Below are 21,319 nucleotides of genomic sequence, written 5' to 3' on the forward strand. Positions count from 1 at the left end.
AGCAGTCAGCATAATCAAAGACCCCATGCACCCCGGACATTCTCTCTTCCACCTTCTTCCATTGGGATAAAGATACAAAAGTCTGACGTCACGTACCAACCGACTCAAAAACAACTTCTTCCCTGCTGTCATCAGACTTTTGAATGGAACTACCTCGCATTAAGTTGATCTTTCTCTACACCCTAGCTATGACTGTAACACAACATTCTGCACTCTCTCCTCCCTTTCTCTATGAACAGTATGCTTTGACTGTATAACGCGCAAGAAACAATACTTTTCACTGTATGTTAATACAGGTGAAGATAATAAATCAAATCAAATCAAAAAGGGGACATCAAAGTAAATCAGCCCATATCAGTGCTCCTGGTTTCTGAAGCAAAAACTGAATAAAGAATGAGGGAATTAACTCACCTGTGCATGAAATACAGCATTTTCCAAATGATGGAAGAACTTTTTTCTGATCATACACAACTAGTTTGATCACAGGGATTTTAGATGGCCACAGCTCAGAATTAAACTGCCGATTTATCAAATCCTGAGCAATACTGTATCACGCTGAACCACAAGATACTCGGAGCGCTTAGAGCTGTAACCAGCACTGATGCATTCACACACAATCTGCTGTGCCCTCTGCTGCTCGATCCATCCACCAAATGGAAAGGTTTCCCCCTATTTATCCTATCCAGACCCCTCGTTATTTTGAATACCAATATCAAACCTCCTCTCGATCTTCCCTTCTCTAAGGTAATCAGTCCAGACATCTCCAATCTATCTACACAGCTAAAGTTCATAGAATTAGAGTGCAGAAGGGGGCCATTCAGCTCATCAAGTCTGCGCTGACCACAATCCCACTCATGCCCCACTCCTGTAACCCCTCTATCGACTCTGCTAATCCCCCTGATACTAGGGTTAATTTATCATGGCCAATCAACCTAACACACATCTTTGGACTGTGGGAGGAAGCTGGAGCGCCTGGAGGAAACCCATGCAGACCCAAGGAGAATGTGCAAACTTTGCACAGAGGCCGAAATTGAACCCGGGTCCCTGATGTTGAGAGGCAGCAGTGCTAACCACTGTGCCACCATGCTGCCCCAGAACCACTCCTGAGTCTTTTCTATACTCTCTCAAATGTCTTCACATTCTACCTATTCAGAAGCGGACGCAATATTCCAGCTGAGGCCAAACAATTGTGTTACGCAAGTTTAACATAACCACCTGGCTATTGTACACGATGGCCCTATTAATAAAGTCTCCAACGTTCAAGAGGGTATTAACGACAGACCCAAAACGCACAAACAGGACCCGTTATGGTTATCAAAACTCACTTGGCTTTCTTCTTTATTTTCCGGGGCATTTTGTCATCTGGTCCATTGTATAAATTGCACACGTCAAAGGTGTTATATTGGTTAAAGGAGGTCTCCAATTCTATAACAAATAGGAAGTTTACAATCAGACATAGTCAGGAGCCTCGTTTGATTTTACAACACTTAAGCTGAAACTGTTCCAGTCTAGCAGAAGACCAAGTGGAGGAAGGCACTGACTGCTGGCAACACCAATAAACACATCACAGGTCTTGGGTTCAGAATAGTCATCGGGGTGGCACAGTGGTTAGCACTGTTGCCTCACAGAGCCAGGGATTCAGATTTGATTCCCGATTTGGATCACTATCTATGTGAAGTCTGCATGTTCTCCCTGTGTCTGTGTGGGTTTCCTCCGAATGCTCCGGTTTCGTCCCACAGTCTGGAAGACGTGCTGGTTAGGTGCATCAGCCGTGCTAAATTCTCCCTCAATGTACCTGAACAGACGCCGGAGTGTGATGATGAGTGGATTTTCACAGTAACTTCACTGCAGTGTTAATGTAAGCCTACTTGTGGCTAATAAATAAACTTTACTTTATCAGAACCCATACCTGGTACAGACATGGAGAAGTATGTGCAAACTATTGGGAACGGACAGGAATGTGGCAATGGGCATGGGCACAGACACAGGGGTACAGCAACCTACACCTGGCAGAGACATATGAGGAAAGGACATGAACAGTTTTCCACCACATCCTTGGACAACACTGGCCCATCTTCTGACCTCATCCCCCAACCCCATCCACCCACCTTCACAACATATCCCATAAACCAGCCTATTCACCTTCTCGTTTTATGCCTCAACTTTCACCTGCCAACCTTCTAGCCATGTCCCCTAATACCTATCACCATCTGAGGATATCCCTTTTTCTCTATCTCTACAAACAGATTTCATAACCCCAATTATATAGTCCACTAGCACTCCCCCTTCTGCATGAATAAGCTGCCCCACTTCTTGCAAGACTTTGCCTGAGCTCATATTTTGCTCATATAGAACTTTAGCTACACTGCACTTGGAACATAATGTTCAATTCTGGTCGCCACACTACCAGAAGGATGTGGAGGCTTTGGAGAGAGTACAGAAAAGATTAACCAGGATGTTGCCTGGTATGAAGGGCATTAGCTATGAAGAGAGATTGAAGAATCTTGGTTTGTTCTCACTGGAACAACGGAGATTGAGGGGGTGACCTGAAAGAAGTCTACAAGATTATGAGGGACGTGGACAGAGTGGATAGTCAGAAGCTTTTCCCCAGGGTGAAAGAGTCAATTACTAGGGATCATAGGTTTAAGGTGCGAGGGGAAAGGTTTAAAGGAGATGTACGAGGCAAGTTTTTTTACACAGAGGGTGGTGGGTGCCTGGGACTCGCTGCCGGGGGAGGTAGTGGAAACACAGATATGATAGTGACTTTTAAGGGGCATCTACACAAATACACGAATAGGAGGGAATAGAGGGATATGGTCCCCGGAAGGGTACGGGGTCAGGCAGCATGGTCGGTGCAGGCTTGGAGGACTGAAGGGCCTGTTCTTGTGCTGTAATTTTCTTTGTTGTGTGTTCATTTTTAAACACACATCTCTTGGGGATCTGAAGTCTAACAATAACGGCCAACTTACATTGATCAGTTTTATCAGGTACCTTGATCATCTTGAGAACTTCAAATACACCCATTCAAAGTCTCCTCTTCCACCAGGAAAATAATCTAATTTTATCTTTAGCTATATATTGGTTGCCAGCTCTCTAATGAATACAGTGAAGTTGCTTTAAATGCATGTTTTTAATGGCAGCTAAACACATCCTCTAAGCTGGGCTTTACATTAAGCTGTGATTTGATCAATGGGATGTATTGTAATGAAAGTGTGGTACTTTTGGGATATAGGGAAATTTCAGCCAGTTACTAAATTCCTCCCATTACCCCAGCAACCCTGCAGAGAGTAACTCATCTCTTGACTCGCCAAAGCCTCAGCTAATGTTGTCGAGAGCTGGATTCAAATCCCACCATGGCAGATGGTGGAATTTGAATTCAATAAAAGATATCTGGAATTAAAAATCTACTGATGACCATGAAACCATTCTCAATTGTCGGAAAAACCCATCTGGTTCACTAATGTACTTTAGGGAAGGAAATCTGCCGTCCTTACCTGGTTTGGCCTACATGTGATTCCAGAGCCACAGCAATGTGTTTGACTCTTAACTGCCCTCAAGCAACTAGGGATGGGCAATAAATGCTGGCCAGCCAGTGATGCCAATGACCCACGAATGAATTAAAAAAAAAGCCTGTCCACCATTTACAGTAAGAAGGCTCACAACACCAGGTTAAAGTCCAACAGATTTATTTGGAGTCATGAGCTTTCGGAACGCTGCTCCTTCCTCAGTCAAGTGGAGGTTAGTTCACAAACGTAGCAAATACAGGCAAAGAACAATTGCAAGATAACCCATTCTTCACATTCCAATCTGTAATTATCTTGTAATTGAGTCTGTGTCTATATATGCCTTGTTTGTGAACGCACCTCTCCACTTAACTGATGAAGCGCTCCGAAAGCTCGTGATTCCAAATAAACCCGTTGGACTTTAACCTGGTGTTGTGAGAATTCTTACTATGCCGACCCCAGTCCAACGTCAGCATCCCCACAACATGGTCATCATTTACAAGGTACAAGTCAGGAGTGTGATGGAATACTCTCCACTTACAGCTCAACATCAAAGCAACCCATTTGATTGGCACCCCTTCACAAACATTCACTCCCTCCAGCACCAACGAGCAGTGGCAGCAGTGTGTACCATTTGGAAGATGCACTGCAGCAACTCTCCAAAGCTCCTCAGACATCATCTTCTAAACCCACAATTACTACCATCAGGAGGGGCAGTAGGTGCGTGGGAACATCACTAGCTCAGGACTGTTTCCCTCCAAATCCCTCACCACCCTGATTTGGGACAGTGCTGTTCCATCACTGTCACTGGGTCAAATCCCAGAACTTCCTTCCTAACAGCACTGTGGGTGTATCTGTATCTTCTAGGCTGCAGTGGTTCAAGAAGAGAGCTTGCCACCGTCTTCTCAAAGGGCTGGCTAAAATGCAGGCCCAGCAGTGACGTCCATATCCACGAGTGAATGAAGAATTGATATGGAAGTGAACGAAATTCAGGAAATGCTGCGTTTATCGCTCATCATGTGTTAGCCCCCAGCAATCACATCGTCTGGGACATAAGCCACATATCTGCCAAATTGGATGGTGATGCCAGCTTCCTGCCTGAAGGGCATCCCCTCTCTGGGAGAGATGCTGAGTAACACAATGATGGTCGGAGCGACTCCCCTCGTGGAGGGGAGAGGTCGGAGCGACTCCCCTCGGGAAGAGGGGTCAAAGGGACTCCTCTCAGGAGGGGAGAGGTCAGAGTGATCCTTTACATTTTTAAAATGTTGGTCCATAAGTCAACACAAAGCCAGTATTTTGATGGATCTGGAGTTAGGTTTGGGAAACCATTAATTACTCAATACTCACTTTCTTTAAGATCCAAGACCTGAAAAACTTCACTGAAACAGCAGCATTATTGATAACGAATGAAAGAAGGCACAGATTCTATCAGCCATGAACGTATTGAATGGAGTAGCGGGCTCAAAAGACCAAATGGCCTCATCCTTATTCCACTCCTATGTTCCTATTGTTATGATGTGGAGGTTGTCCCCATTTTGAGACATAACATCAAGTTCCCCAAAGAGGAATGCCTCGTAATCTGTTAAAAGTGTATGGGAAGGTGTGAACTGTCCTTCTGTAATTTTAGTGGGTAACTAACAGAAATACCCCTCATTCACTTTAAAATTAACACTTAATTTATTTATTTAACTAACCAGGAACTTTAATTAAACTTGTAACATACCGAATAAAATAAAATTCTACTGGAATGCTGTTCAAATAAATACAAGGACAATTCATGAACAAAATAACTAATAATAGTATTTCATCACTCTCGAAAAGATATATACAATCAGGTTTTGAGTCTTTCAGAGTCTTCTGGAGTTTCTCGGTTGTTTTCTTGGTCTGTAAGTTCTTTCTGATTTTGTACCTTTTGCTAGTTAGATGGTGCAACCTCTTAAGAGATATCTGAAGCTGGCAGGATGGAGAGCTGCTTTCTCCCACTTGAGACTAGAGAGGTGCAGTGGCTATCTGTTGTTTCTCCTCCTTTCATTCTCTTTTATATCTTTGATAACTGATTACTTTTCCCACATTAGGATTGGTCTGATGTTGTCAACAACATCAAATTTAAATCTTATAGGTTCTTGGTAGCTGAGTGCAAAATTCAAACACAAACAGGTTGCCTTGTTAAGCCTAAAGCTTATCTTTTTGGATAGAAATATTTCAGTCTGAGACTCTGTGTGTTCTTTGCATTTTAAATCTCCAAACACTGAAACCAAACACCAGCTTTTAAAGGGTCCATACAATGTTTTGTCCCCCTAGTGTTTTTACAATTTTTAAAACATTTTTATCAACATCACATTCTAACTTCACAAACTCAATGCAAAGTAAAGTTTATTTATTAATCATAAGTAGACTTCCATTAACACTACAACTAAGTTACTGTGAAAATCCCGTGGTTGCCATACTATTAAAGTACATTGAGGGAGAATTTAGCACAGCCAATGCACCTAACTAGCATATCTTTTGGAGTGTAGGAGGAAACTGGAGCACCTGGAGGAAACCCACGCAGACACGGGGAGAACGTGTAAACTCCACGCAGACAGTGACACAAGCAGGAATTGAACCCGGATCCCTGGCACTGACAGGCAGCAACATTAACCACTGTACCGCCCCATCCCAACACTATAGTGTTAGACACCCAGATGAGCAAACCCGAGCACTTTGAAACAAGAAAGAACAAAATATCCACACAAGGAAATGCAGTTTGGAATAATACAAGTGATGATCTGCACGGTCCTGAATTTAAGCAGTCTAAATGTACGAAAGGAGGCAGGCATTAGGTTCAGCATCTAGCGCTCACACTGTTACCCTACAGTGTTACAGTAGGTTAATCCAACACTTGTTTACGGTTACCAAATTCTTGGCAGGCACATCCACAGTGGCTACTTGGAAAGATTTTGTTTGGGTGGGATAGCACAATAGACCAATCGGATTTTGAAAATATATCGGTGTTTGTTTAAAGCTCAAGTGAATTTAATGTTGAGTTACAGGCAAATTCTGGAAAACTGCACGTGACTGGTGCACACAATGTGCATGGGCTTCGCTACGCTGAGCTCAAAGCCTGTTGTTTTGGGTCTCAACACGTCAGAGACAGTTTCAACACTAACCAAGCTCTACGCTCCAACAATATGCACATTCCGCAGTTCAGAGGAGTCTCACTCTACTCACCAGCTTCTGCCAGCTGTTTTTTCTTCTTCTTTTTCTTCTGAGGAGCAGTATCCTGAAGATCTGGAGTAAGGGGCTCTATGCAGTCAGAGTGGCGCCGCTCTGTTGTGCTCACCAATGTATCTGAGGGACAAGGAGAGACAGACAAGGGTCAAGGAAGACGCAAGACATCTATTCCCCAAGCCAAGGACTCTGTTTGTAATGGCAGTATATACCTGAGCTGTATAGATCGGGAATGCCCAGATTGGCTTGCAGACTGTGCTGAATTAAAGTTTATGTCACAAGTAGGTTTACATTAACCTTGCAATGAAGTTACTGTGAAATTCCCCTATTCGCCACATGCCAGTACCTGATCAGGTCAATGCACCTAACCAGCATGTCTTTCAGACTGTGGGAGGAAACTGGAACACTCAGAGCAAACCCACGCAGACATAGGGAGAACGTGCAAACTCGACACAGACAGTGACCCAAGCCAGAAATCAAATCCGGGTCCCTGGCGCTGTGAAGCAGCACTGTACTGCCCATAGGGCTCCAGCTAAAGGAAGTACAATCAGCTGGGGCCCTTGTTCTTGTCAGCAGAATTGAGCTTGGTTCTCTATAACTGAGCACCCATATTCACTGGCTGACAATGGAGGGGGTGGTGACTATGGGTGACATTCAGGTATCTATGAAATTGCACCTCCTGAAAGATTCAGAGCACCAAAGCAGGAAGATTTCAAATACGAGGTAATGGATGTAATCACCATTACAGCCAGTCCTGTTGAATCTCTGGAATATTCAGCAAAATCCCCTCTGCGGTGCCGCACAAACCCATGGAAACATCTTAGTGGCTCATCTGTTACTGAACGAATCAAACAGGGTGGCACAGTGGTCAGCACTGCTGCCTCACAGCGCCATGGAATCAAGTTTGATTCTGGCTTTGGGTGTCTATCAGTGTGAAGTTTGTACGTTCTCTCCTGTGTGGGTTTCATCCAGGTACTCTGGTTTCCTCCCAGTCCAAAGATGTGTAGGTTTGACGGATTGGCCATGCTAAATTGTCCTTTAGTGTCCGATGATGTATAGGTTAGGTGGATGGCCATGTTATATTGCTCCTTAATTTCCAAAGATGTGCAGGTTATGCGGATAGGCCATGATCAATGCGAGGAGTTACAGAGATAGGGCGGTGCCAAGGTACAGTGTTCTTTTGGAGGTTTGGTGCTGACTCAATGGGCCGAGTGGCCTCCTTCTGTACTGTAGGGATTCTATGATTCCAAAATGCTCCTCCGGAGGCACTTGTGCAGCAACCCTGAGTGCCAGTAATCTGAGCAAAACATACTCGGATCAAACGTGTGGATTTTGAGAACAAGATACTCTTCAGTCAGCATGTGGAACTGACTCCAACTGGAGTCACTCCAAGCAGGATACCCAATTTTTCCAGGCAGGACCTAGTGCTGATTGCAAATGGGTGCAGTTCCACAGGCACTGATTTCACTGGGAACTGGTACTAAACACTATAGTCGTAATAGGGAAAGGCAACGGGAATCTGAATGTGACAACGCTGCATTGCAGGAGACAGGAGTAAAGGTTAGACTAAAGTAAGAAGAAAGGCTAATATAAACTCTTCAGAACATATGAAATTAGAGAGAGAAACTATAAAATAGCAGTTTCATTTGTGGGACATGGGTGTCGCTGGCTGGCCGGCATTTATTGCCCATCCCTAGTTGTCCGAGGGCAGTTGAGAGTCAACCACATTGCTGTGGCTCTGGAGTCACATGTAGGCCAGATCAGGTAAGGACAGCAGATTTCTTTCGCCAAAGAACATTAGTGAACCAGATGGGTTTTTCTGACAATTGACAATGGTTTCATGGTCATCAGTAGAATCTTAACTCCAGGTATTTTTTGTTGAATTCAAATTCCACCATTTGCCGTGGCGGGATTTGAACCCAGATCCCCAGCTGAGTTTCTGGATTAATAACCTAGCAATAATACCACTAGACCATCGCCTCCCCATAAAGTTAAAGCTGAAGCAAGAGTAGCAATTAATAAAAAAAACAAGTTAAACTGATGCGCAGAGCATATAGCAAAATGGGGGAAATGGAAAACAATAGATGATGCCAAAACATTGAATGTATTCAAAAGGGGGCTGGATGTAGCACTTGGGGCAAATGGGATCAAAGGTTATGGGGAGAAAGCAGGATTAGGCTATTGAGTTGGACAATTAGCCATGATCGTAAGAATGGCGGAGCAGGCTCGAAGGGCCAAATGGCTTCCTCCTGCTCTACCTTCTATGTTTCTCTTTAACAGTTTGTAGCAGTGAGCCAGATGCAGTGGGAAAACTGAAACATAGCAGGCAGATATATATTTCAAGATATAACATACTGAGAAAGCGCAGGAAAGAAATAATGGGCTGTGAGGTGGCTGTACTAATTAGAAATAGCATAATGATTGTAGCAAAAAGGACATAACCAACATTAAGAATAAAACAGCACCCATGTGGACTAGATAAAAGTTGAGGGACAAGAATGGATCAGTCATGTTCACTTGGCCACTCTACAGAGCACATAATAGTGACAGGAGTAAAGAATATATTAGCAATCATTGAAATTAGTCTTGACACGATGTGATATTCAGGAGAGATTTCAACAATTCTAAAATAAGCTAACAAGATGGCACTGTGAAAGAGGAATGGTCATTGGAGTCTCTGTAGCATATATAGAACTCATTTCTCAGCCTGTATGTAAGAAGCCCAACAAGTGAGGAATCGCTACTGATCTAATCATGGAAAATTAACCCAACAGGGGATCAGCTCAGCAATAGATTTAAAATGATGACTGAGAGAGGCAGACGTAATAAACTGGAAAAAAACAAATAATAAAGGAAAGAGGTGGAAATTTGGGAATAAAAACTGGAACAACCAGTGACGTGGTTGTTTCTGTGATATGGACGGGCCAGGCGTAAATGGGCATTTGATGCAGCTTACCTACTCCATTGCTTGTTCTGGATTTTTTCTTTCTAGATTTGTTTATAGGTACATCTGTAATGAACACAAAGATAAGGCAGCTTGTTACTAACTACCAAAAGGCACAATTCAACTCCACCCAACTAAACATGGACAATGAGTACAGCAATCGAAGATACAAGTACAATATTCATACAATTCAATATTAGAATAAAGTTTTCCGGCACCACTCTTCCCCATTGTCCCATCATAGCTAGTGAATATTTCTAAAGCAACTTTCTTTAAAATTAAATTTTAAAACACAGTCAAATTGTGCTGGATCATGATGGATTTTGTCTTAGATACTACACAAATAAGCTTAACCAGAAAAATCAGAGGGAAGAAAATAAATTATTTAAAATTTGTGCAATTTGTGGCACAATCCTCGATTGGACAAAAGAGAATCTCTAACCTAAACCACTAACATTTTTAACTGGTCAATTTGTTGCCCCCTTTTCACAAGCAGATCTCTAGCTGGTGTATAGGGACACAGATACTAACTGATCTCAGGTAGTTTGTAGTACCAACTATGGCAATGAGCATGAGTAAAAAATTCAACTGTGAAAGTTGCGTCCAATGCTGTTCTTAGTTGGTGCGCATGCATGAGCAATGTTCCATATTAGAAATTGGACTGCAAATGGGAGCAGCAGTTCCAGTCAACAACAAACTCCTTCTGTTAGGAGGCTCCATCTCCTACTGAGGTAATTAAAATAACTAATTCATCCAACAAGGACTGAAAATACAACACAACCGGTAGTATATCGCTGGGAGGGATTCAACGTAACAAAGGCCTACCTTTGGTTGTGGCGTTTCTTTCCAATCAGGCCAGAAAAGGAAAAATGAACAAGGTAAACATACATTGTAAAACACTGTTTAACAAAAAGAACCAACAAGCCCCCCACTGACCGTAAGTCTTATCATAGAATCCCTCCAGTGCAGAAAGAGGCCAACTCAGTCCATCGAGTCTGCACCGACAACAGTCCCACCCAGGCCCTATCCCCATAACCCCATATATTTACCCTGCTAATCCCCCTTACACTAAGGGAGAATTTACCATGGCCAATCAATCTAGCCTGCACATTCTAGGAGTAAGGGAGGAATTCGGAGCACCCGGAGAAAACCCATGCAGAATATGCAACCTTCACATAGACAGTCACCCAAGGCCGGAATTGAACCTGGATCCCTGGCACAGTGAGGCAGCAGTGCTAACCACTGCGCCACTTCCTCCACGATCATCCTCAAAGCCGATGCCCTACGAGGCTGTGTCCTCAGCCCCTTACTGTATTTCTTATTGTGACATTAGTGTACCTTTAAGAAATTTTTAAAAAAATCATGTTCTCTGTAGCTCTCAGCATCGTCGAGTTTCCATGGAAGTCCTTTTTTTTGCTCCTTCAATGGTTTAAATATGGTTTGTTTATTTTTACCTTGGATTGTGTTATGAGGAAGGTCATGTGTTCTGCACAGGTTTTGTTTCTTCCTAGTGAATTTAAGGTTTAATTTTCTGTTTGGCTGCAGAGTTACTTTTTAGAAGGGACATCAGAGCTGTGTCTCTCTCTCTCTCGCCTTAGTAAGAAGTCCAACAGGTTTATTTGGAATCATGAGCTTTTGGGGCACTGCTCCTTCATCAGGCAAGTGAAGAGTTAGGTTCACAAACACAGCATATATAGACGGAGACACAATTGCAAGATAATGGTTGGAATGCGAGTCTTTACAGGTAATCAACTCTTTACCCAACCCAACTCTCCACTCACCTGTTGAAGGAGCTTGTGATACCAAACAAACCTCTTGGACTTTAACCTGGTGTTGTGAGACTTCTAACTATAATTAAGAAAGCCCACCAACACCTCTACTTCCTCACGTGGCTAAGGAAATTTGGCATGTCAGCTACGACTCTCACCAACTTTTACAGATGCACCATACCATAGAAAGCAGCCTTTCTGGTTGTATCACAGCTTGGTATAGCTCCTGCTCTGCCCAACATTGCAATAAACGACAAAGGCTCGTGAACAAAGCCCAGTCCATTGCGCAAGCCAGCCTCCCATCCATTGATTCTGTCTATACTTCTTGCTGTCTTGGAAAAGCAGCCAGCATAATCAAAGACCCCACGCACTCACGACATTCTCTCTTCCACCTTCTTCCAAAAAGATACAAAGGTCTGAGAACACATATTAACCGACACAAGAATAGCTTCTTCCTTGCTGCTGTCAGACTTTTGAATGGACTTACCTTGCACTAAGTTGATCTTTCTCTACACCCCAGCTTTAACTGTAACACTACATTCTGCACTCTCTCCTTTCCTTCTCTTGTATTGTGTGCAAAGAACAATACTTTTCACTGTATGCTAATACATGTGACAATAATAATTCAAATCAAATCTTTACAGATGCACTATAGAAAGTATCACAGCTTGGTATGCCTCCTGCTCTGCCCAAGACTGAAAGAAACTACAAAGGCATGTCAATGGAGCCCAGTCCATCACATAAACCAATCTTCCATCCACTGACTTGGTCTACACTTCCCGCTGCCTCAGGAAAGCAGTCAGCATAGGGGAGGCAATGGCCTAGTGGTCTTATTTCTAGAGTGTTAGTCCAGAAACTCAGCTAATATTCTGGGGGCCCAAGTTCGAATCCTGCCACGGCAAATGGTAGAATTTGAATTCAATAAAAAATGTCTGAAATTGGCCCAAAACCCAGTCCCACCAACCACATCAAGCCCTTGCCCCACTGCTCACCGACCCAACAACCAACCGCATTAACCAAACACTACCAACATAGCCACTGACCCATACTCAAACCCCAGTCCCACAGCCAAGCCTCTGCTTCAATGCCCACCAATCCAACAACCAACTGCATTAAACAAATGCCACTAACACAGCCCACCACTACCCAAAGGCCCAGTACCCAGCCACACCAACCCACGCCCAGTCCCACGGCCCAACCACCTGGCCACCGATTGGACAACCAGCCACACTAACCCAATGCCACCAACTGAGCATGCGCCCCTCCCCACTCGACCACTCATCAGCCCAGCATCCAACTCCACAACTCAAGGTCCTCTCAAATTAGTCACTGGTCATTAATCCATGAGTTTCCAAACATTTGCCATCATAGCCCCAGCTATTGTTTGTTCCTCTCCAATAGCACAGTGCAGTTAATATACGACCGTGCCTTCTCACCCATTTACAGCTTCAGATTCATCAGTTTTACCTTGGCACTGGCGGAAGAGCGCGTGGTGGTCGCTGAAAAAAAAACAAAGAATCATTAACATAAGGGTAACACAGTCACACTGTAGGCACACCATTCACAGTTCCTGATACAAACCATCATTATAGCACCCTGAAGCTGTCAGGGACATAATGTCACAGTCCCTGATACAATTATGACAAAACTTTATTCTGTTATTCAGGCTGACATTGTGCTGTTTGCAGACACAACCTTAAACCATTTCTCCATTAAAATAATCCTATGGAACTATTTGAATAAGAATAGGGAGCACCTGATGTTCTGGGCAAAATTTATCCCTCATTCAAACTCCAAAAACAATTTAACTGATCGGTTATCGCATCACTGTTTGTCGGATCTTGGTGGATGATCGTTCAACAATATAGTAGTTAGTCGGCGGTTTGAGATTATGGAAGGAACTGTATAAATGCTTTCATTTTTTTCAAAATTGGTTTGGATTTCCATGAAATGGGTGATTCATTAAGTGGGAAACGAAGAAAATAATGGATGGATTTGAAAGGAGTTTTAAAAAAGCAATGTTCGTTATTGCTACATAACAAGACCAAGTCCCTCTAATACTGTACCCCAGTTACACAGTGGCAGACCTGTACCTGCTAATACTGCACTCGGGCAACAGCCTGTACCCGCTAACACTGTACCCCAGTTCACACAGTGTCTGACTTGTAATAAATCTCTCTAACTAGTGAGATCATTGACTGTGTAATTCCACTAACCAGGTGATCACACAATTCCTCTAAGCAATGACTGACTAATCTTATGAACCAGTTATCGCACTAGATGGTTTTGGTTCCAGCAATGCACTGGCAATGTTTGGTGCTTCTGTGTGAGAAGGATTGGTTATAGTCTCTTGGTCACAGTGAACCCTCTGGTTTCTGCTATATAGAATCCCGATAGTGCAGAAGGAGGCCATTTGCTCATCAAGCAGAGAAAATAATCCCCAGGCCCTATCCCCGCAACCCCACATATTTACCATGCTACTCCCCATGATACTAATCTGCAATTTAGCATGCCCAGTCTACCTAACCTGTACATCTCTTGGAGTATGGGAGGAAACTGGAGCACCCGGAGGAAACCGACGCAGACACAGGGAGAATATGCAAACTACACACAGACAGCAACCCAAGCTCGGAACTGAACCTGGGTCCCTGGCACTGTGAGGCAGTGAGACCACTTTGCTGTCCATTGATATTGAAACATTAACCTGCTTTTTCCTTTCCAGGTACTGCTTATTCCCAGTTCCCATTCCTTCTACCAGATCCAATTTAAATTCGAGCTCCTCACCACTTGTTTCTTCTTCATGGTGTCTGCGATCCTCAAGTCTCGATAAGTGGGTCAGCAGCTACCTTACCTCAAGCTAATCCTCCACTAAATCCACCTTTAGAAAGATTCTGACCTACAGGATTAGCTGGGTGACTATCCATGTGACAGCTATCTGTGACAGAAGGGATTTGGGAATCTTGTGACGCAACAAAAACGCTGCACATTGTCCCCTTTTTTCCTCCCACTTCACTGCCCACTGAAAGATATCACAGAAACCCTACAGTGTAGAAGGAGGCCATTTGGCCCATTCAGTCTGCATCAAAAACAATTCCACCCTGGTTCAATGCCCCATAATCCCACATATTTACCCCGTGAAACCCTCTAACCAATGCATCCTGGGACATTAAGGGGCAATTTAGCATGGCCAATCCACCTAACCTACACATCTTTGGAGGTTGACTTTGATTACACTTCCTGCTGCCTCGGCAAAGCAGCCAACGTAATTAAGGACCCCACGCAGCCCAGACATTCTCTCTTCTGCCTTCTTCCTTTGGGAAAAAGACACAAAAGTCTGAGGTCATGTACCAGTCGACTCAAGAACAGCTTCTGTCCTGCTGCTGTCAGACTTTTGAATGGACCTACCTTGCATTAAGTTGATCTTTCTCTACACCCTAGCTATGACTATAACACTACATTCTGCACTCGTTTCCTTCTCTATGAACGGTATATTTTATCTGTATAGCGCACAAGAAACAATACTTTTCACTGATTGTTGATAATAATTAATCAAATAATAGATCAAATCAAATCAAATCCTCGGAATTCAATTTTCCACTGCAATGCAAGAGTGTCCACGGTACAGTTATAGCCAAGCTCTCTCTGCACCTCTAGTCACAGTCTCACTACTTGGAGATGCTGACAAGAGTTGGGTTTCAATACTGTTCTTTGTCAAGGATAAAATATTGCAGGAATATGGGGAAAGAGCAGGGGATGGGACTAACCAGATTGTTCTCCAAAAGACATGATATAAACCCCAAGGGATGAATGGTCACCTGCTCTGCTGCATTATTCTACAACTTAAAAGCCCGGTTAAAAACCTTGTTTTTCTGAATAAGGGAGTCTGTCCCTTGCCTGACTATGGTGCTGCTTTGGGTAGGGGTAGGGATTGGGGTTGGGGGTGCCTGGCGCCTGTCCAATCAGCCAAAAGGTGTCAGCACAAACACCTTTAGGAATGGCACAGTGGTTAACACTGCTGCCTCACAGTGCCAGGGACCTGGCTTCGATTCCCGGCTTGGGTCACTGTCTATGCAGAGTCTGCATGTTCTCCCCGTGACTGCGTGGGTTTCCTCCGGGTGCTCCAGTTTCCTCCCACAGTCTGAAAGACATGTTGTTGAAGTGCATTGGCTTGCTAAATTTTGCCTCAGTGTACCCGAACAGGCACCAGAGTGTGGCAACTAGGGGATTTTCACAGTAACTTCATTGTAGTGTTACTGTAAGCCTGCTTGTGACTCTAATAAAACAGCAGCAGTAATTCAACTCATGACACTGTGAACTGCCCTAGAGGTTAGCCCAGGTCAATGACGTCACAAAGCCTGATGAAAGGAATATTTAAAGTGCAACCAGATTATGAGAGACATCATGATGTTTGGAGATGAAAGTGCAGAAAGATCCAAAAATATTGGTGATCAGAACCTAATGAGAACTGAATGTAGGGGCATGTCTTCCTTTACGCTTCCTGAAGTTGATGACAATCTCCTTCGTTTTGTTGACATTGAGGGTGAGGTTATTGTTGCTGCATCAGTTCACCAGATTCTCTATTTCATTCCTGTATTCTGTCTCATCATTGTTTGAGATCCGACCCACTACGAAGGTGTCATCAGCAAGCTTGAAGAATCGAATTGTACGGGAATTTGGCCACACAGTCATAGGTGTATAAGGAGTGTATACTTATACACTGGGGGCACCGGTGTTGAAGATGATCATGGAGGAGGGGTTATTGCCTATCCTTACTGATTTGATCCTTACTTTTGGCTTGTGAGTTAGGAAATTCAGGATCCAGTCACAGAGGGAGGTTCAGAGACCCAGGCCATGGAGTTTGGAGATGAGTTTTATAGGAATAAAGGCTGAGCTGTAGTCAATAAAAAGGAGTCTAACATAGGTGTCCTTGTTATCTAGGCGTTCCAGGGTTAAGCGCAGGCCCAGGGAGATAGCGCTCGCTGTGGACCTGTGGCAGCGGTAGGCAAACTACAGTGAATCCAAGTAATCCGGGAGGTTGGAATTGATTTGTGCCACGACTAGCCTTTCAAAGCACTTCATAATGATGGATGTCAGAGACACTGGCCAACAGTCATTAAGGCACGCTGCTTGGTTTTTCTTAGGTACTGGGATGATGGTCATCTTCTTGGAGCAGATAGGGACCTCAGATAGTTGCAAAGTGAGGTTGAAGATGTCTGCGAATATTCCTGCCAGTTGATCCGCACAGGATCTGAGTGCTTGTCTGGGTTACCCCATCTGGTAATAAATACCCACATTGTTTGCCTTTACCCTATCCTTGACAAGCTTACTCTTGTTTGTGTGCTGTTCTGCAGACTGTAGCAGAGCCCTCTAGTAGACTACTTGGCTCCCCACCCTTCACCATGAACCAGAGGCAATTAATAGTGGTTTGGTAGTTCAGGTGGTTGAGTGTCAGAGCAGAGAAGTACTGGGTTCAAGAAGCCCCAAGAAGGCTTGTTTATCTTGGAGGAAGCTGTTTCCCCCGTAACAATGTTATTATATTGATGAGTGCAAAGATGCATGGGTTAGGTGCATTGACCATGCTAAATTGACCCTAGTGTCAGGGGCATTAGCAGGGTAAACGTGCAGGTTACAGGAATAGGGCCTGGGTGGGATTGTGGTTATCGATTGTGGGAGGATAACGCGGTGGAGGCTTTACAATTAATAGGGCGACATGGTGGCACAGTGGTTAGCACTACTGCCTCACAGCACCAGAGGGTTGAGTTTGATCCCAGCCTTGGATGACTGTCCCTGTGGAGCCTGCACGTTTTTCCCATGGCTACATGAATTTCCTCCTACGCTCCAAAGATACACCAGTTAGGTGGATTGACCACACAAAATTGCCCCTTAGTGTAAGGGAAACCAGCAGGGTAAATGTTTGGGGATAGGGCCTGAGTGGGATTGTTGTGGGCACAGTCTCCATGGGCTGAATGGCCTCCTTCTGCACTGTAGGGATTCTATGAATAAGTACTTTTGAAGTTTAGACATTGTCACAATGCAGGTAGTCAAATTTACATACAGTAAGTTCCCACGGAGAGCATGAAAATAAATGCTGGTGGTACCTTATCACAGAGATTCCCACCCTCTGAATCACAAATTCACAGTGACCATGCCAGGATTTGGATAAGTTGATGCACAACAGCAGCACTGAGGGAGTGCCCCACTATCAAATATACTGACTTTCAGATCAAATAAGTTTATTTATCAGTGCCACAAGTAGGTTTACATTAACACCGTAATGAAGTTACTATGAAAATCCTCTGAAGGCAGGTCCGCTTTCAAGTGAATGTGAAAGGCTTCATAAAAATAGCCTTTTTGAGGCCAACAGCAGCCCCTTGCCCCACGGCACTGAGGCCAACAGCAGCAGCCCCTTGCCCCACGGCACTGAGGCCAACAGCAGCAGCCCCTTGCCCCACGGCACTGAGGTCAACAGCAGCAGCCCCTTACCCCAGGGCACTGAGGCCAACAACAACCCCTACCGCAGTATGAGACACTCACCACCTCCTCCCCGCTCGCCATCCCGCTTTCCCGTTGCCTTGGCAGCCCCGATTCCCGGGGTCAGCGCCGCCTGCTGTCCACTTCCGGGTCACAGTCCCCGCCAATCAGAGGGGAGGAGGTGGAACCCACATCGCTGATTGGTTCCCGGTAACGTCAATCACTGTGAGGGCGGGGCCTGACTGAGGTAAAATCACTGAGAGGAATGTCCTGTAATCACTGAGATAATGTCCTGTAATGGCTGGTAATGTCCTGTGATCACTGAGATAATGTCCTGTAATGGCTGGGTAATGTACTGTATTCTCAGATATATTGTCCTGTAATGGCCTGTAATCACTGAGATAATAGAACATAAAACACTACAGCACAAACAGGCTGTTCAGCCCACAAGTTGCACAGATCATATCCATACCTACCAGGCCTACCTATAACTCCCGATCTCATTAAATCCCATGTACTCACCCAGAAGCCTCTTAAGAGACCCCAGCGAGTTCGCCTCCACCACCACCGACGGCAGCCGATTCCACTCACTCACCACCCTCTGAGTGAAAAACTTACCCCTAACATCTCCTCTGTACCTGCTCCCCAGCACCTTAAACCTGTGTCCTCTTGTAGCGACCATTTCAGCCCTGGGAAATAGCCTCCGAGAATCCACCCTATCTATACCTCTCAACATTTTATAAACCTCTATCAGTTCGCCTCTCAATCTTTGTTTCTACAGGGAGAAGAAACCTAGCTCCCTCAACCTATCCTCATAAGGCATGCAACATCCTTATAAATCTCCTCTGCACCCTCTCAGTAGCTTCCACATCCTTCTTGTAGTGAGGCGACCAGAACTGTGCACAGTACTCCAAGTGGGGCCTGACAAGGGTCTTAGTTGCAGCATTACCTCCCGACTCCTAAACTCAATCCCATGATTCATGAAGGCTAGCACACCATACGCCTTCTTGACCACATCCTCCACCTGCGAGGCCGATTTAAGAGTCCTATGGACCTGAACCCCAAGGTCCTTCTGCTCCTCAACACTGCTAAGAGTCCTACCCTTGATATTATACTCCTTCATCCCATTGGACCTGCCAAAATGGACCACTACACATTTATCCGCGTTGAAGTCCATCTGCCACTTCTCTGCCCAGTCTTGCATCCTATCTGTGTCACGCTGCAACTTCTGACATCCCTCCAGACTATCCACAACACCACCAACCTTCGTGTCGTCGGTGGATTTACTAACCCATCCCCTCCACTTCCTCATCCAGGTCATTTATGAAAATGACAAACAGCAGGGGTCCTAGAACAGATCCCTGGGGCACTCCACTGGTGACCGATCTCCATGCAGAAAAAGACCCATCCACAACCACTCTCTGCCTTCTGCAGGCAAGCCAGTTCTAGAACCACAAGGCCAAAGCCCCTTGGATCTCATGCCCTCTCACCTTTTCAAGAAGTCTTGCATAGGGGACCTCATTAAACACCTTGCTGAAGTCCATGTAAACCACATCCACCGCTCTTCCTTCATCAGTGTGTTCAGTCACATTTTCAAAGAATCAACTAGGCTCGTAAGGCATGACCTACCTTTGACAAAGCCGCGCTGACTATTTCTGATCATACTAAACTTCTCTAATGTCCTGTAATCCCTGAGGTATGTCCTATAATGGCTGAGTAATGTACCATAATGGCTGGTAATGTTTTGTAAGGGCTAGTAATGTACTGTAATTTCAGAGATACTGTCTTGTAATAGCTGATAATGTCTAGTATTGCTGAGCATTATCTTGTAATCCCGGCAGTAATGTCCTGTAATGTCTGAAATAATGTATTGTAATGGCTAGGTAATGACCTGTAATGGCTGGTAATGTGCTGTGTTGGCTGGTAGACTCCAGTATTGCTGAGTAATGTCTGAGGTGTTGCCCTGTAATGACTGGGAGTAATGTCCTGTAATCACTGAGATATTGTCCTGTAATGGCTGAGTAATGTACTATAATGTCTGGAAGTAATGTATTTAAATGATTAAGGTAATGCACTGTAGTTATTGTGGTAACGTACCGCAATCACTTGGGTATTGTGTTGTAATGGCTAATTAATGTACCGTAATCATTGAGGCATTGTACTGTAATGATTGTGGCAATTTACTGTAGTCTCTGGAAAGAATATACTTTAAATGATTAGGATAATGTACTGTAAATATTGGAATAATGTGCTGTAATGTTTGGGTTACAGTACTGCAATGGTTGGGAGTAATGAACTGTAATGATTGGGGTAATGTGCTGTAATCTATTGGAGTAATGCATTGTCTAATGTAGGTTAAGTGCTGGGAGATATTTTAGTCTAATGTCTGGAATGTAATGCACTGTAATGACTGGGCGGTAACATGGTGTAATCTCTGAAGGTTAATGCACTGTAATGAATGGGAAGTAATGCACCCTCTGCAACTGCGGAAAGATCAGGTTGTTTCAGGACTTTTTTTATGTCTCACTCAGTACATATGTTGCCTGTTGCTGCTGCCTAAGGCAAGTCAGTCAACCACAGGACAAGGGAACAAACCCAGACATCTTTCTCCGATTGCCTTTGTAGCTGTATCAATCACAGTGAAGCTCAGCATCATCTGAACCTGGCCTGCGGTGAGTGAAATCTCTTTGTTGCAATGGTATCATTTCCCTTTTGTTAGGTGTGAGGGTTGAGGGAGACATTGCACTGCTATTGGTACTGGGAATGGGCTACTCAACATCACAGGCCATGCGGTATTCATTTTTCTCTCTTGGGATGTGGAGACTTTTGACATGCCCGCATTTACTTTGATGTGGAGATGCCGGCGTTAGACCAGGCAGGAGTGTCTTCAGCAGTCAAGGGCATTCAGCCTCCGATCTTCGGGTAAGCGTTCTCCAAGGCGGCCTTCAAGAAACTTGACAATGCAGAATTGCTGAGCAGAAACTGATAGCCAAGTTCTGCACACAGGAGGACGGCTTCAACTGGGATCCTGGGTTCATGTCACACTATCTGTAACCCCCACCATTTGGCCTGGGCTTGCAAAGTCCTACTAACTGTCTTGGCTTGAAACAATTCACACTTCTTTAACCTGTGATTATTTCTCTCTCCACTCACAGTGTCTGTACCTGTAAAGATTTGATTACCAGTAAAGACTCGAATTTCAATCTGTAATTATCTTGTGTCTTTGCCTATATATGCCATGTTTGTGAACCCACCTCTCCTTTCACCTGATGAAGGAGCAGTGCTCCAAAAGCTCATGATTCCAAATAAACCTGTTGGACTTTAACCTGGTGCTGTGAGACTTCTTACTGTGCTCACATTTACCTCCCAATCCCTGTATCCCACAGGATGGGTGATACAGGGCTGATAGTGCCACTCTGATG

General features: G+C 44.4%; 1 protein-coding gene across 2 annotated transcripts in view; it reads right to left on the bottom strand.

The window, feature by feature from the left end:
- The window catches only part of tmem237b (transmembrane protein 237b), a 41,084-nt gene extending 23,075 nt beyond the window's left edge, over nt 1-18,009 (bottom strand). Inside the window, exons 1-6 of one of the 2 annotated variants that reach the window (XM_080198728.1) lie at nt 17,961-18,009; nt 12,894-12,925; nt 10,483-10,499; nt 9,670-9,723; nt 6,714-6,833; nt 1,326-1,425 (exon numbers count right to left, since the gene is read on the bottom strand). In XM_080198728.1, coding sequence (XP_080054854.1) covers nt 1,326-1,425; nt 6,714-6,833; nt 9,670-9,723; nt 10,483-10,499; nt 12,894-12,925; nt 17,961-17,981 — 344 coding nt within the window. In that variant the 5' untranslated portion in view covers nt 17,982-18,009. Of the gene's footprint in view, nt 1-1,325; nt 1,426-6,713; nt 6,834-9,669; nt 9,724-10,482; nt 10,500-12,893; nt 12,926-14,210; nt 14,271-17,960 lie in introns of those variants that run through there. The other variant, XM_080198729.1, reaches the window with a different exon arrangement.
- Nucleotides 18,010-21,319: the final 3,310 nt, after the last annotated feature.

This window comes from Carcharhinus amblyrhynchos, chromosome 11, assembly GCF_965287045.1.
Source record: "Carcharhinus amblyrhynchos chromosome 11, sCarAmb.v2.hapA, whole genome shotgun sequence".
Classification (NCBI taxonomy): Eukaryota; Metazoa; Chordata; class Chondrichthyes; order Carcharhiniformes; family Carcharhinidae; genus Carcharhinus; species Carcharhinus amblyrhynchos.